The sequence below is a fragment of the Lygodium microphyllum genome, chromosome 14 (assembly GCF_053477565.2).
Source record: "Lygodium microphyllum isolate KBCC chromosome 14, Lygodium_microphyllum_v1.1.10, whole genome shotgun sequence".
Lineage (NCBI taxonomy): Eukaryota > Viridiplantae > Streptophyta > Polypodiopsida > Schizaeales > Lygodiaceae > Lygodium > Lygodium microphyllum.
This window is the reverse complement of record NC_141148.1, coordinates 5834927-5852920: the sequence shown is the minus strand read 5'-3', so window position 1 is coordinate 5852920 and position 17994 is coordinate 5834927. Positions and strand designations below refer to the sequence as shown.

General features: G+C 40.5%; 1 protein-coding gene across 3 annotated transcripts in view; it reads left to right on the top strand.

Moving 5' to 3' along the window:
- The window catches only part of LOC148025279 (tubulin-tyrosine ligase), a 185185-nt gene that overhangs the window by 74254 nt on the left and 92937 nt on the right, over positions 1–17994 (top strand). For all 3 annotated transcript variants that reach the window (XR_015693037.1, XM_087692282.1, XM_087692281.1), the window contains 2 exons: positions 1291–1547; positions 2351–2458. Coding sequence is in view for 2 of the 3 variants with exons in the window: in XM_087692282.1 (XP_087548408.1) it covers positions 1291–1547; positions 2351–2458 (365 nt within the window). In the remaining variant the exon portion in view is untranslated. The remainder of the gene's footprint in view (positions 1–1290; positions 1548–2350; positions 2459–17994) is intronic.

The window sequence follows — 17994 nt, the reverse complement described above, 5'->3', positions numbered from 1 at the left end:
CTAGGTTCTATAAATAGGACATAAGGATTGATTGTGCGAAACTTTTTTTTGTGATACCTCTTGGACTGTAGACCCTAGTGGGCTCCATCCACACATTGGGGGTGAGCCTATTTGGCTGTGTGGCTAGGAGGTGAGCTCGATGTCCATCCTTTGTGTTTCTTTTCATGCTTGTATGGTTTGTGCTGTGTTGTGTGTGCAGGTTGGAGATCTACATGGGCGCACATCAGCTTGGCGGCAGCCTGGATGACAGCTGGCATGAAGGGTGAAAGTGAGGGATAGAGGAATGAAAGTGGCAAGGAACAATGAGTCCCTTTTTATAGAACTCTAATGCAATTGTTCTACTGAATATATTTGAGCATTCTATGAATTGATCTAATCCTTTTTGGGACTGTTTTTTGAGCCAGAAAAATATGATTAATTAAGTGGCAGTTTCTTGTGGCTTAATAGATGATGGGCTGTTGGAACAATAGATGAACCCGGGCAGCTTGTCACACTCGTTACCAGACTTCTGTCACTTGCCAGCCCTCTTTGTTATTCTATTTTTGCATACGGGTTTTGCCTTGTCATCTTACCTTGGTTTTTTCAGCCAGAGCGATTTTTAAAGAGAACTTTCTTTTCTTGGAAAAAGTAAAGAACTGGAGGTACTTTTCAAAAACGAACTCACATGGTACTTGTGCTGATGTGGCAAGGAGAAGATGGTAGCAGAGAAGGGATGGAGAGACAATGGGTATAGAATGGTGGTTAGGTTAGCACATAGGGGCACGTGCTTGTTCACACATAACATGTTATGATGATGAAAGCTTGAAATGTGCTAAGCTCATTTTGTTAGGGTAAGTGGAGGGTATGAGGTTAGAGGGCATGAAATTAAGGGACATGTGGATACTTTTTCACTTCTTGTGTAGATTATATAATACTGATGTGTGGGATTATTTTTGAAGAAGATCATTTTGAGGTATGGGAGACCATACAGCTGTCAAGTTTTACCATTGATCATTGTACTGCCCATTTTGCAAATTTAGAAAGAGGTTTCATTTTCCATATGGGAACATCACAGCTTACTCAGACTTACACCAGTGATTTTTCCAGAAGGTCTTGATTTGAGCAGATTAGAGTGTAAGGCTGATTATAAGTATATTCATTAATATCATTCTTATGCAATTGACTAGCCTTTTGAAAAGACCACCTGGTTCTAGTATATGCTGTCATTTGACCAGCTTTTCATTAGCAGTCTGTAGTTTCCTTTTTGAATTTTGACTTGGGTTGATGAAAGAATCAAATGGTTTTGTGCAGGTAGATGTTCCAGGGCCACTTGGAAACAGTGGGTTGGAGGTACTAGAAAATTTACCCAATATCTTGGAGCTGAATGGTGTGAAAGCTGCCAAGATCTTAGAGGGTAATGAGTTTGTATTAGCTGACAACCTTGAACCACGCTTACCTGAATGGACTAGTGAAGAACCTTTAACAGAACGTGTTCTAAAAACAATGTGGATGTATGTTATGAATTACCGGCTTTGTGATGAGGAGAAGCTTGATGAGACTCCAATCTGGTGAGTGCAAGTTGTGATCTTGATTCTCGAGCTATGTAAGCAGTGACTTGCAACTGGTTGGTCATGTATCGGTTCTATGCGGGGCATGTCTTTCCATTGGTGTTTTTATTGGCTGTTCTTAGGCTCTCATCTTTTTTCTGTTTATAACAGCTATTGCATTTTGAGGTGATTGTGTTAAGGACATTTTCATATGGTGTCCATCCATTTTAAAGTTCTTAGGTTTTAATAGTTTGAGAACCATACAACAACCAAGTGATCTTGCATTTGTATCCTAGTATTTTCATATGCTGTCAAGGCTGATGATGGGAATGTGTGCAGCAGTTCGGATGTAAATTGAGTTGACTAAAAACTGCATGATGCTCGTGGACCAACATACATACTTATAATGCCTTATTTACATGAGAATCTTATATTGCATGGCAGTTGTTGCTGATGTGAAAGCGCATTTTTGCTGCACCAAAGCGTGCATGGCAGTTGTTTCTCATGTGAGATACATGGCAGTTGTTGCTCACGTGAAAGCTTGTGGATTGATATACAATGGTCTTTACCTGAATAGCAGATCATAATAGGAGGGTAAAGGTCTCTTATGACATCCAAGTTTGAGAAATTACTGACATCTTTTATTTTTACAGATGATCTAGCATGAATCTATTCGGCACTTACTGTTTTTTGAGTAGATTGTTGTTTTTTAAATTTGAAGCAAGATGAGTATTGTGAATATTGTGTTTCCATTTCAGCAAGATGAGTCAATAAATGTTTTTTAAAGGTTACACATTTGGTTTCTGCATGATTCACTTTTGCAGGTACATTATGGATGAGCTAGGTTCTGCACTAAGGCATAGCGATGATGCAAATTTCAGAGTGGCCCCATTTATGTTTATGGCAGATGGAACTATGCATTCTGCCATAAGGTGCTCCATTTTGCACTTGTTTGACTCTATACTCTTGTCTGGTCTGTTTTTAGGTACTCAAGTTGAATTGGTTTTAGAATGTTGGAAAACTCAGTTTTATTATGAACTAGGAAAATTTGTTTTATTCCAGCTAGGTTTGATATCCAGAGGACTGATTTTCAGTAGGCACTTTGTGCTAGTCAGGGGCTATAAAGCAATGAGAAAGATTTGAAGCGACCCTTCCATAGATGAGTGCTGGGCAGTACATTTCATGTGTTTGGAGTGAGGCAGTGTATGTTCCAACAGGCAGATGCCTAGTGTGATTATATTAAGGTTCCCAAATGTGCTCTTAACTTTTGGAGCTCATTAGAGACAAATGGAAGTCAAGGGAGATACCTGATTTATCATTTACGAAGGAATGCGTTATGTCAACCTTAGAAAGCCAGGCTGTTCAGTAAAGTGTCAGTATGTTTCTTAAAAGAAAAATCTTTGCAATAGCTATCTTAAATCCAGTAGAAACTCAAAGCAGAACAAAGATGGGGATGCTAGTTCACTCTTGGCTGCTGACTTGGCTGTACAGTCTTGTTCCAAAAGGAAAGACTTATGCTGCTGTTCTAGCTGAGTGGTGTATTAGAAAAAGGTGTCACTGACTACAACTGTCAGCATCATGCGTTTTATTGTTGATTGCAGCAGAAACACGCCTACGAGAATATTTTTCTTCTATATGATATGCAGGATGATCCATCTGCAGTCATAGATGTGTCCATGGATTTTCATCGGCAGTTCTAGGTCAGAGACAGGTTCTGACTAAGATAGTGATTGCTGCTCAATAATGCTTCTTTGATTTGGTTAGAAATGAGGTGTCTAAGGACTGGGTCTCTGAGCAAGAGAAGTTATCACCAAAGTGTAGAAGTGCTATTACATCATTTTCCTAAAGGCCAAAGTGTGGAGGAATGGGATGGGCTTACCAAGAAATGTCCCATTAGACACATGTAGGAGGTCAGGGATCCACTTACAACTGTCTGCCAGGGAGTGTGACAAACTGGGACATCTCTGAATGGAGAGCATCCACACTCTTTGAAGGATACAAGAGAGGATACAGAGACACTTTGAGTGCATGAGGAGGGATGCTTTTCTTGCTATTTGGGATCAGGCCTTTCTTTTGCTTGGATTCGCACATGGTTTAGCATTATATCCACCTGATTGGCTTTTTTTACGCAGCCATTGTATGAGAGGCCACAGCTCAGTGATGCATTTCTTGTTTTTTCTTTTTTGCTATATAGGGATTGTGTTATAATATAATCTAAGCTTAATTGATGGAGCTGGTTATTAATAGAACATTTCTATTAAAAAACCAAGTGTGGTGGACTGGCTGTATGCTGGATATGTAGAAGGTTGCCATTTTGGTCTTTTGACAAAGTTTTTGTCCCCTGTTAGCTTGAGTCAATGGAGATTGACTTCAATAATGCGAGTTTTCAATTGGCTTTTTTACGATGGCTGTGTGGTTTTTCTTTGCGCAATAAAATATGGCTATACATTTTGTACATGGGCTTAGTAGTGTGGTTGGAGCAGAAAAGTGAACACCACTAGGGATTACCATCCTCTGTTGTGAAGAACAGTCCGAGATAACCCTAGGTTTGGTGGTTCTGAGAGGATGAGGAGGAGAGATGCTTTCTTGCAGTCATGGGATTCTAGCACATTCTTTCATCTAGCCCCTCATATGGTCTGACACTGTAGTTCACCAGATTGGTTGTTCACACAACCATTTGTACTTGTGATGTACTCAATTGCTCTTTATTGGGCTTTCTTTGTACTTCATTACTACCTTAGGAACTTACTGAGGTGTCATTAAAGAATATTTTCTTTAAAAAAAAGAAGTTTTTGCCAATGCAGAGTTTCCTAGAGTTTGTCCCTGACACCATGAAGCGAGTGTATAATTGAGCACATAGCTTTGCCATGGTGGCATACACTAAAGAAATCTCATTTCTGAAGATCAGCTGACATCCAGTCTTCCACATATTCCATCCCACAAGGCTCCCAAAAAGCTGCTATGCCTCCAATTCTGCTGCCAAGGGTTCTAGCACATGCTGTGTTTACATTCTTGGACATCATGGATGGGCATGTGCAGCATAGGCCACTAATGGTCACTAGGTGTGAATGCGTTCTAAAAGGTTAGGACAGCTAAAGCATATTGCAATGTGAATGTGGTTAGGGCGCTTGAGGGTTAGTTAAAGGGTCATGTAGTATGAGCGCATTGAGGGCACTTCAGGGTTTGGGCCATATAAGCAGGAAACACCTTGAAACACTTGTTGGAGGTGCCTTTTGGAGAGGTGTTATGGGACAAAAAAGTGTGTAGTAGAGAGGATGCATGTATACCTCTTAGCCTTTTGGAAACCATAGCTATCTCATTGGTTTCTTGTGGGCTAGGCATATAAAGATGCTAGGAAAGGACATAGTTATTAGGCATGAGACTTATCTCAAAGGCAACTTGTATCTACATATAGAGTGGAAAGCGAATCATGATCAAAGAGGTACAATGACAACACCTAATCCATAGTTGCTATTGGAGGGTATGCTGTCTCGTACTGCATATTGCATACCCTTGGAATATAATATGTATAACATGTGTTATTCAAATGAGAAATAGAGGGCCCTTATGTAGGACAACGACATGTCCTTAAGTTCAAAATTCTAGGGTGTGAAAAATGGTGTTAGTAGACATGTTATTTTGTGTCTTCTTTCATGTACATCTCTTGTTGGTGAGTTTCACTTTGAGTAAGATGAGGACATTGGGAGCTATGACATCGTTATCGGTTGTCAGTCTTTCTTGTGTGTTAGATGACTTCACTACAAGCACATGAGGTGGAGATTAGGGTTTCTAGGCCCCGGCTCTTTGTTTCCCATTTGTTGTTTGAATAGCCTTGTATTGTCTTGTCAAAACGTGCATTGTAGATAATATAAAACTCAGTCTAGACTAAAATGCGGCCTGCAATGTCGTTGCCATGCGATGATCAACTATTTTTGGCAATGAGTGGTTGTTCTTAAGATGGCGATCAATATGATCTGATGTGATGGAGAAGAAAGCATCTGCCACTAGAATGAGAAATGGGCTTAATGATTTAACAAAAATGAATGTAATTCTCGTAACCCTAGCTCTTAGCACGATGACCATTGCACATTTTGTGAAGGATTTGGCACTAGGCATGGGGTGGACAAGTGTGTAGGCTATGTGGTACAAGGTGAGGGCATAAGGGACAAGATGCAATGTGATACTTTCATGCTGTTTACAGCATTTCAATGGCTAGGGTTTGCAGAAATTAGTCATTTTGGGTGTGATTGCTGAAGACATTCCAACCAAAACCCCCAATTTCCCCCTTGTTTTGGGTTGCCAAATGATTGAAGATTCAGGGAGACATAAGGGAACATGCGCTCAGACATCTGATTTTCTAGCCACCAAAAGCATTAAATTTAGCATCCAATCTCAGGGAAAATGCATGGCAGAGATTAGGGTTTAAGAACAGCAGGTCTAAAGGTCTAAATTACTTCAATTTGATAGTGGATTGAAGGTGCATTGGTTAGGCCAAAGCTTTCAGATTGATGGAGAATCAGGGCTGATGCCTCATTTGATAAAACAGATTGGTGTGGGACTGAGATTCTTGCCAATTCCTTGGTTATTGTAGTGTGGCAGCAGTGAGGTCATAGATGCATTTCTCAATGTCATGTTAGACAACATTGGAGTGATTGTAGCTTAGTATGCTTGAAGACACACTAGTTTTGAGTGTGTAATTGAGACCGATTCAAAGCTCATCTTCAACATTAAAGAATTATTGTAAGGGCCACTTACCTTGAGGGCCAATTTGGTGTCGTCTACTATGCAAGAGTGCTCTAGCTTTTAGGTTCTTTGCGCCATTTATTTTCTTTTGTGAATTGAATAGTATGTGTGCTGTAAATTTATGTCATAGATTAGATCTACAGGCCAGTCTCATTATTCCATCATTGGGATTTCACCATCTTTCCTAAGGGGATGGGCTCTGGTTCTCTTGAGGTGCACACACAAGTTTTGACTTGCTGTAATTGAGTGCACAACAATGTATTTCTAGAAATTCAGCAAAGATGTCTCATAGGAAACGAGATGCAAGTGATGACCAGTCATTGTCCTCTATTGAGTAGCAGTTGTTGCATAGTGCAAATTCAATTGAAGGACATGCCAATGTTGAACAACAACTCATACTACACAAGTGAATGTATTGCCTTCTAGTGGAACTTTTGAGTCGGGTGCAATTGATGGTTCGGGTGCAATTGATGAATGCAGCAAATACATTGGCATAGGTTGCTCAACACCCAAAATTTTCTCGTGTGATGCTTGGACCTCAAAATTGAAAGCATAAGAAGAGGCATTTGCATTCTAGACATGCTCGAAGAGCACATGGACAACAGCCTCAGCTTATGCCATTTAATAGGCAGCAGCCCAATGCGCATGGGGCTCTAGCTCAATGCGTGATGCTAGTATGCATGCACAAGGGAATAATTTTTAGCATGCATTTGGGCAGTCAACTATGTAGCAACCATCTACATATCTAGGTTATTTCGGAGGTGGTTCATTGCTCTAGGCCATGGATGCCAATGCATCTTGTGGTCTTGGTATGAAAGGAACTTATAATGCTGGTTTACAGCTTGGTTTGTAGCAGCTACAGGGCAATGTTTTTGGTGGTGCACAACCAAGAATGCACCATGGCATGCTTGGAAATATTGGCATCCAGTAGGCTTGTATGGACGTGTGGGAGGCCTTGTAGGGAAGTATGAAACACAAATTTTAGGGGCTGGTCATAATAACCCAAGCATGAGTGTGGCTGATGCAAATGCAACAGTGGTACCTCCTATGTCTCCATGTTTGCAGCCACAAGTTTATGGCGATCTGACACCTTAAGGAAAAGGCTAAAGATTACAAGGTTAAAGGTAAAGTTTCCCATCATTATTGGGTACAGTTTAGTAACTATACACCATTGGATATGAAGTGGATGGAAAAGGGTGACTTAGTAGATTGACCTCAGTTGTTGCAACTTTACCTTGAGACATTTAGTTGGAGCCAATCTTGGTTGTAGCTCCATTAGGCTTTGCACAGTGTAGATTTGGAGCATTGCCTCATTCTCAAGAGGGGGTAAGCACTTTCACTCCTAGTCAAATATGCTTATATATCTAGTGGTTACTTGGTGTACTTTATGTATACACCAGGTACCGTATGGTGACAATATATTTGCTTTGGGACCTACTATGATCAATGTTCTAGATGCTATATATATTATTATGCAATTTTGTATGGATGCTTACCATGACACTAAGTACCATACTTTTTATGTAATTGCGATTTGGATTATACTTGTGGACATGTATACGGCAACAACAGTTATCATGTTGCTTTGGGCCATACTTGTGGACATGTATACGGCAACAATAGTTATCATGTTGCTTTGGGCCATTTTTTTGTTGGATGTCTATGTAGTCTGTTTGGTATGTAGAGTGTGGGGGAGTAAATGCATGTTTGTGTTCCTTGGATGGAATGCTTTTATGCTTAAGATGTGTTACCAATGTGGATCTCTTGGGATGACCATGACCGTAAGTCTTGTGAAGAAGCATTGATCTCTATGGATGGCTATAGGCATCAGTCTTTTGAAGCAGCCATGGCTATGGGCATAAGCCTTTTAAAGTAGTTGCTTAGGTGATTGAGACATCTAGTTGAGCATAGTGTTTGTGAAAGCATTAGAGTGTGCCATGTGGATTTATGCATGGTTTTCTCTTTGGTTCTTGAAGAGCAAACAAGAGATGTGAGTCATTGTGATGTGGCACTTGTCATACGAGGTTCTTTGCTCATGACCATTGCTATGCTTTTTAGAATGCACTTGAGGATATTGCTTCTATTTGTGTTATTGGCAAATGCATGTTTGCATAGAGTATGGCTTTGGGATGGCCACATGATAGAGCAACTGCATTATGACATGAACTGCTGTTGTGCAGTACGTTATACCTTGTCAGAGCCTTTTTGTTCGGCTTCAATCATGGACTTGTGTTGAGGGATTTCGCATATGTTGGTGGGTTATTTTTGTACACCTGATTTGCTGATCATAGGTGGGAGCTTTGAGGATGATATGCAACTGATGTGGGAGTGGGTGAATCTCTTGTGTAGCAGCTTGGTGTGCTTAGACCCAAATGCCCATTCACAAGGTAGAGCCCTATTTTGGGCCAGCGGTGGTCGTGATCGATTTGGGGTCAAGTATGCCCATTAAAGTGGGCATTTGTTGTTTGGAACTAGCTATCTCTATGGGGTAGGCCCTTTGCTCTTAGAAAAGTCTTCTTTGACACACACTCTCTTCTCTATTTGCTTAGCAAAGCACTTCTACCATTTCTCTCTACCAAGCTCCTATAGCAGCATGACATAACATTATGCCTCTTTGCGCTAGAATGGTGTTGCTAACCAAAATCAACAATAGGGCTGGAAGATGCAATGATCGATTCTCCAAATTCCACACATTAATGGAGCTACATTGTGTGGGCACTATAAAGAAGTTGTAGCATTTGCAAAGATAACACGCTATGTGTACGACAAACACTTAGATAGAAATTCAAAAAGGCAAAAAGTGAGGGAGAATGAATCATGAACAATGTTGATGAAATGGAGTGAGCCTCAAGGTTCCGTGTCTTTAGGATTGGTTATGAGGTGAGCAAAGTCAAGTGGATTGCTTTGATTAGAGCTTAGAGATAATGGCATTGTCTTGGCGGATTAGACACTAGCACTTGTGGATGAGAATGCTCTATGGAGGGAGTAAAATGCAGTTCTTTGGGCGGGTGGATGTCAGAGAAGGCATTGGACGATGATGGGCACCAGTAGGGGGAGTGAGACGTAGTCCTTAGGAGTTGTAGGTGATAATGAGAACTTGCTCCAATGAAGATGATAGCAGTGAACCATGTCCACCAACATGAAACAGAGGTATTGTGTGGAAGATGACTTTAGTTCTTTGGCTAGTGGTTTGCGACTGTGCGACCCTTGGAAAGGGGCTTCTAAAGACAAAATGTAGGTGTTTGATGAGGAAACTCTTGCAAAATGCAGATGTCGCAAGTATAGAAAACAACTAAAGGAAGCTTTTGGCGGTTGCCTAAGATACAAAATGTTAGGAGGATGTGAAATTTTATTGCTTTGCTTACCATTTGATTAAAAATTCATCAAATGTGCTAATGTGACTTGCGCACGAGAGATACAACTTAATTATTTTACAGTGTGGAACCTTGGATTCTAAGATGTTAGTTGGTGCCAAAGGCAAAAGTTGTAATAAGTTATGCCTAATTGATACTAGGCGGTACTTGGTGTTAAATTTAGACCTAGACCCATTTATTGGCCACTAATGTCTTAGTGACATTAGAGACTAGGCATTAATCAATTAATTAATGCCAGTCTAAGGGTCAATAATTGCTCAGGGATATGTGGAAGACAAACGGTTATATTTAATTATTGATTGGTGAAATTACTTTTTTTAGCACTAGAATAATTATTAAATTAACTTCAAAATTAATGCTCTAAAAATTAATTTAATAAGTAAGATAATGCTGGAAAATAGGATTACGAGGTTGCCACTTGGCAAAACTTATCTATGCAAGTGGAATTTAGGGGCTAGTGGAAATCTATTCTAGCCATTGCGAAAGAGGAGGAGGCTGTTAGTGTGCAAGGAGAGGCTATTGATATGATTTGCAGCTACTAGGGATCGGTCCTATAGTATGTGACACTAGTTTGGAACTCTCTAGGAGTAGGTGACAGTAGCGAAAGGTCCTTTTGGTACTGGTCACAACGTAGAGGAGGGGACAATAGTATTTCTGGTGGTCCTAAGCTGTAGATGACAGCTTCCATGGTTGTTTGAATAAGGTAGCAGTAGGTTTTTCAGCGTCTCTTGCAATGAAACTATGAAATTTCTTTCTCTAGAGCATTCTCTCTCATTTCTCAGGCATCTCTTAAGTTATCTCAGCAAAATCTAGCCATTTGAGTTATTAGAGGTGTAGATATTAGAAAATTTCTATTGTAAACCCTAAGTTATTATAGAAATTAGGGTTTGATGACCGCATGGGGATGTGTGCTCACAATTGAGGGCCTAGGATTTGAATTCTAGTGGTTGAAATTGAGGAATTTCAAGGAGATTTAAGAGACAAGCCAGCCAATATCATATTTGGGATTGAATTTGTCTTTCAAGAAGTAGGGTGAAGGCCAATCACCGAGTAGACCAAGGGGCAAATTGGTTTGGAGGCTTGCTGGTCATTTATGAAAGCAAGGGGCATTTCAATTAATGGAGGAGGTTAGAAATGTCTGTTGTACTCCATCCATTTACAATAAAAGTTAAAGAAATACCGCAAGGGCACCAGTGTTGGAGCCAACAGGCTGTCCATTGTCCAAGATTAAAGTGGTAAAATGTGTATTTTCAGTTTATGCGAATTTTATGCTTGTTGTAATTATTGTTAAATCAAGTAAGTACCACCCTCTCGGATTACAATAAAAGTTAAAGAAATACCGCAAGGGCACCAGTGTTGGGGCCAATAGGCTGTCCATTGTCCAAGATTAAAGTGGTAAAATGTGCATTTTTATTTTATGTGAATTTTATGCTTGTTGTAATTATTGTTAAATCAAGTAAGTACCACTCTCTCGGAGAAGGAAGTTTGGTTTCATGGTTCCATCGCTAGGATACCATCAATTCCCTCGAATTGGTGGGTCTCGAGGCACCTGATTGAAGGTTAGAAGCTTTGCTCTAGTGCTGAAATTGTACTCAACTGAGCATTACAACAAGAATGTCTTTAGATAGTGAGATGGAATCAAGCAAGGATGATGTCTGTCAATGTGAAAGTTTAGAAAGTGTTGGGGAAAATGCAAGGTCTAATCTTGGACAAGGCACGCAGCATGGACAACAAGCTGGTAATGTTGGTTTAGACCAAAATGTGGGTCCTTGTAGGCCTATAGAAGCTGATGACCACCAAGAGGAATAGGAATTTGATGACCAGTGTAAAGATCAGTTGAGGACAACAATTGAAATGTTAATGTAAATATTAAATGATTTTGAGTTCATGCAATTTTTGAACCCCTTAAGGGAGGGTAGCAAAGACAAGAAAAGGAACTCATCTTTGAGAGCTTTGGAACAACAAGATGCACTGAAGGAAGAGCCAACACAGTAGCATGATGTTCCAAACGTGGGTAGTAAGCAGAAGCGAATGATACTAGTGAGATAATTGATGCATATGCAAGGCCAACTTGGAAGGGCCAATTCAATGTTTTTTGGATAGTAGGGCATGCATACAATTATGGGGCAGCTAGGTTACTTTGGTGGTGACACCAGTTTCCATGCCATGGTGGGTTAGGGGCCGCATATGGGGATGTATGACACAACTCCTTATGATATGTAGCAAGCAATGCATGATGTGCAAGGCCAATGTATCTGGATATGGTTGGTGATATGCATAACCCCATATGTAACAATGTTGGCATGATGTTGGGGCACAAAGTGGCAAGTTTGGCAATGCATATATGAAGCCCATTGTATTTAGACTCATGGTATTAATGTTGGTCATACAAATGCTCCATATAGTGCTGGTCATGAGGGAAATTCAGCTAGTAATGCTTGCATGAGGAAAAATGCAGCTAGTAATGCATGCAATGTATGGGAAAATGTATCTTGGTATGGTTGGTAGTATGCAAATTCCTATACACAGTCACATTGCAATGGTCCAAAGAATACAAATAAAAATATTTCCTAATGTATTTGGTGCTCCTGGCATGTCAAGTACACATGAGGGGCTAGTTAATTGGATGTAATGTTGCATCTTAGTTAAGTTGGAATTTCAGTAATGTGAATGTATAAAGCATTGCAATGCTTAAGGGAAAGAACGGCCTACAACCTAGTGGAGGTTTTGAGGCAAGTAAAGTTAGAGGTAAAGTTTCCATATACTTCTTGGTGAAGATTTAGCATGGTTTCACTAATAGATGCAAAGTGGATGGAAGAGGATGACTTGGCAGACCATCGTCAATTGTTGCAACTCAAGGGGGAGGTAGCACTTCTACTCTGCTAATTGTGGACAGCTCTCGTATGTAGTGGATCTCACATGTATTGAACATGTATCCAAGGTATTGTGCTGACAATGAGTCTACCATGTGGTCACTATTTAGTGTGCTAGTCACTGTGAGATGTATGTAGATGTCTATGAGTTTCACCCAAGCACTAAAACTATCATTTTGCATTGGTTCATGATCAGTTTGACATGAATTTTTGCCATAGTTTTGAGACAAAAATTCTGATAAGTTTCAGCTCAGTTTTTGATGAGTTTGAGAAGTGTTTATGGTCACTTTTGGGATCAGTTTTGCATTAGTTTTTGCATTTTAGGTACTGATCAGTTTTTGCAATTCGTTTGCGATCAATTTGGGGTCACATTTGCATTAGTTTGTGATAAGCTCTGGGATTAGCAAACGCTCAGTTTATGATCAGACCATGCTCAGTTTTCAATGGTTTACAGCTAGTTCCATGGATAGCAGTATGTTAGTAAATGCCATTGACAATTTGAGCCATGGTTTACGTTGAGAATATGCTTTACTATGGTTTTGAGTCCAAAAAATTGAGAAACATGAGTTACGGATGCACTAGCAACCAATTCTAGACTAAATTTCAGTTTAATGTTATGCATATGCTGGCTAGAAATTTTCAGCATGTTTGGGGCATATGGCATGGTTGGACGACAATGGCCAATGCTGTGACTATGATGCTTTTATGGAGATTCTAGTGCAATATGCTTGGGCACAATGTAGTGCAATTGAGGACAATTGCAGAGATTTCAAGGATTGGTTTGTCACGAAATGTGAAATTTTATTACTTTGCTTAGCATTTGGTTAAAAGCTAATTAATTGTGCTAATGTGACTTGCACATGTGAGGTGCAAGTCAATTATTTCATAGTGTGGGACCTACGACCCTAAGATATTAGTTGGTGCCAAAGAGGCAAAAGTTGTAATAAGTTATGCTTGACAGGTACGATGCGGTACTCGGTGTTAGGTTTGGGCCTAAACCAATTTATTGGCCACTAATGTTAGTGGTGACACTGAAGACTAGCCATTAATTAATTAATTAATGCTAGTCTAAGGGTCAGTAACTTCTTAGGGATATGTGGAAGACAAATTGGCCTAGCCAATTTCATTATTGATTGGTGAAATTAATTTTTTGAGCATTAGAATAACTATTAAATTAATATTAGAATTAATATTTTGAAATTTAATTTAATAAGTTGGATAATGCTGGGAAATGGGATTAGAAGGTTACCAATTGGCAAAACTTGCCTATGTAAGTTGGAAAAACGTTTTTATGGGTTGATGGAAGTCTATTACAACCGTTGTGAGAGAGGAGGTTGTTAGAGAGCAAGGAGAAGTTGATATGATTTGTACCCACTAGGGATTAGTCCTATAACATGTGATAGCAGTTTGGAGCCCTTTACGAGTAGGTGACAGTATCCCAAGGTCAATGTGGTACAAGTGATAGTACATAGGTGGGGGCAATAGTCTTTCTGGTGGTCTTGAGCTGTAGATGATAGCTTCCATAGTTGTTTGAACAAGGCAGTAGCAGTATTTTCAGTATCTCTTGCAATAAAACTCTAAAATTTCTCTCTCTACGGCATTCTCTCTCATCCTCTAGCCATCTCTCAAGTTATCTAAACAAAATCCAGCCATTTGAGTCATTAGAGATGGAGATATTAGAAAATTTGTACTCTAAACTTTAATTTAAAACATAAATTAGGGTTTGACCGTCGCCTTGGGATGTGTTCTTAAAAATGAGAGCGTAGGACTTGAATTTTCGTAGTCGAAATTGAGGAAATTGAGGGAGATTCCAAAGCCCAGTCAACCAATATCAGATTTGGGGTTGAATTTGTCGTTCGAGAAGTAGGGTGAAGGCCAATCCTTGAGCAAACCAAGGGGCAAATTGGTTTGGAGGCTTACTGGTCATTTATGACAGCAAGGGGCATTTGGATTAATAGAGGAGGTCAAAGGATCTCAATTGTATTGTATCCATTTGCAATAAAAGTTAAAGAAATAACCTAAGGGATGGCAATTTTGGGGCTAACGCGCTGTCCATTGTCCAAGATTAAAGTGGCAAAGTGTGCATTTTCAGTTTATGTGAATTCTATGCTGGCTGTAATTATTGTTAAATCAAGTTAGTACCACCCTCTTCGAGAAGGAAGACTGGTTTCATAGAAAGCAACTTCTATGGATGTTGTCACTTGACTGAAAGCATAAGCACTGCAAAACATAGTCTCTGGAGTGATGTCAAAGACCAAGGGCTCGAGGCTGGCCACTCAAACCAATAAATGCTGTAAAGAAATTGATTCGATGGGTAACATTCAATATTGGTTGCTTGTTGAGAAGACCTCATGGGTAGCTAAGCAAGAGGAAGAGAATGATCTAAATGTGAAAAATGATCAAGTATTGTTGAATGCCTACAAGATGCTCTATTTTGTAGGGGATTTTCAAGCATATGCCCTATCACGTGAAATAAGTGCCAGTAAAGATCAATAAAGCCTTTTTGGGGTTGTTAATGTGGCAAAATGTAAACTTCATGTAGTTGATTAAGTCGTCTTCAGGAGTGCGTAAGGAATTTAAAAGGATTCTACGCATTGGGTATATTGTGGAGCCCTTGGGAATAGCGCAGGTAGGAGATGATTGGTTTGAGCATGGTGAAAAGCATTGTCCAAGGGTAGCAGCATATGTTGATGGAATATTAGTAGATAATGCTATTGTAGACACGGGATCCTTCGTTAACATTATGAGTTCGAAATCGATGTAGAGGCTAGGGTTAGAAATCCAAAAAGATGCCTCCACGTTTCTCGAATTGCACGCGTCTTATTGCCTTGAGCGTAATACTCTGATAGTTGATGCAAAACAATCTCTATGGTTCAAAAGGGAAATGCGGCATAAAGAGTGCCTGGTCCTAGACCCATATACAAGTGCAGTAGGAGAACCCAATAGACTTTCCATCTGTTGTGGGAGAAGCCGTGGCACCGTGTGAAAACCTAGAAAAGGGAGGGTGGGAGGGAGAAGAAGAGAAGGGTATCTCCTATTGATGCAATGGAAATAAGAGGGGGAATCAGAAGATGCTATTTCTTGCACTCTATCCACCAGATACTGCACCCAGGCCATTAGATTACTTTCATTTACCGCGTTTGCGGTGCCTTAGGTGGTTGTTATAGTTGCAATTGGGGCCATGAGAACTGGTGGGATTAGATGTAGCAAGGCCTTGTCTTTTCCTTGCTCAATCTCTACTGTCTTGGCACTGGTGCTTAAATCTCCGTCTATTAGTGGGCTCATCGCGGCTAACTCCTCCTTCCTGGCGCGATGTTCTATTTGTATCTGCCTCTGTCATGCATCATCAACATACTATACCTTAGTAGAAAGTGGATGGCAATAGCGCAGAAGCTAGCAAATTGCCATCAATTACCACCAATGCCAAGCCCTTGCTTGTGACTAGAGTATAACTTTGACTCACCCTTGACAAACAATTGTATTTTCTCTATGAGTCTATGAAGAAAGTCTCCAATGCCGAGAAAATGAAGAATACAAGTAGATCGCCAACGACATTTGAGTTTCAAACAAATGTCCAAAAAAGTTGTTTCATGTGGCCTCCCAGTGGGATTCTCCTGGTCCTTACATACGGAGCCCAGATTATGGGTGATCAACGTCAAGCACTTCTTCAACTGCCGTTGGAGTCACTTGCGGTCACGGGGATGAAGTGGATTCTTGGCAAGGAAGCTAAGTCGAGAGCAGTCGGGGAAGCTATCCTTGACAAAGAATTTCATATCCCCCCCATACTAGCGTTTTGCGGCGGGCAATGTACGCGTGCTCTAGAAAAGTACCCAAGACTCCAGATGTGGATGCGTGAATTTGCGAAATTGTTGTCTTCTACTGGGAAAGTCCACAACTGGAGTGGAGGTTCAATGACTCAAGCACTTGCTCGACTTAGATCTAGATCCTGGCTATAAGAATAGTAGCTCTATCAATGTATGGATAGCAAGCATCAATGTTGAAGAAGAAGCTTGAATCTTCAACCTTTGCAACATAGCTTCACTCCTCACACTCCTCTTGCATGAATATCAAACTCTGCATTGATAGTAGTTGCAAGGTGGAGCAAGAGTGGAAGCACAAGAAGAAGCAAGAAAGAAGTAAGAGCTATGGAGGTTCAAGTAGAATAGCAAGTTATGGGCAATGGAGCATGACAGACGTCAGCCCAAATAGACGAGTAGTAAATTGTGGTTTGGATGGAGGCATTCCTACAGTGACCAATCGAATGTAGCTACTACTACAGGCATGCTAATCACGGGAACGACCATTATGATTGGCACAAGTCATGCAAATCATGGCCATGACAAGGGCCTATGCAGCAAGAGAGGTGCTACTAGACGTGCGTCTTATATGTGTAAATAAATACTTGCCTATAGATAACAACAATTGCATGACAAAGCATAGACCGAGAATGAATACAGTTAGGGTTAGGGTAACTCAAAGACAATGAACACTAAAAATGAATGAATGAATACTGAATACATATGATGTTCAATGCAGCAAATACACTATGCGAAGTGAATACTAACCCTTGGACTCCCATGTCGCTAGGACCGAGGCAGAGAGTATGAGTTGGAGTGTATTCTGACGGATTGTGAAATGCAGCAGATAGCCTCTAGAGTAGTCTTGCAGCAGCAAACACAGCTCCATGAAGGCTGGATCAGTGTCAAACAGTGGGGACGGGCAGTAAATCAGTAAATGCAGCCCAATTGAGGGGATGTCGCAAGCAAAACACAGGCTGCAGGGTGGCGTAGCAAGGCTGGTGGCAGTAGATAGCAGCAAAATGCTGATTAGCTGATGACATGGCAGGATGGCAGAAGAAAAACAGGTCCAAATGCAGGCTGCAGGAGTAGATTTGGTAATAAATGCAATAACCAGGGGCTGGATGGCAGCAGGCTGAAATCAATCACCAATAGATGCCAAGTGTAGAACAACAGTAGATAGCATCTCGAATTGAGATATGCTTCGTGAAAGGGACGTGGATAGTAGAGATAGGCGCCAACAATTTGCAAAACAAGATTAAGGTTTGTGGTTGGCAGCCTATCTATTCAAAGGTGGATGGGTCCTCCCAAATTAGGGTTTGGCTTATGGGACATAGACACTCTCTAGGGATACATATTCTTTTTAAATGAAAGTTTAGTAATTTGAGTTTTGGGGCTGTAATCAAGAGTTAATTAGTTTATGATGCATTTTTAGCTAAATACCCCCTCTTGGGCCCAAAATTGGAACCAAGAAGGGAGTCCCAAGATAGCTCAAGCCCAAGTTTTTATTTATCCCAGGGCTCCCTAGCCCAAAGTAGCTAGGGCATCATACAAAGGCGGCTCGTCGGCTGCTTAATGACCTACCAAGTTTACAGATGTAATGGTTATCTTACCAAGGGAGCCCAAAGGGTCTCTCCAAAGAGACCAAGGCATCGGACATAGGGTGCTCTTTAGCTCTATG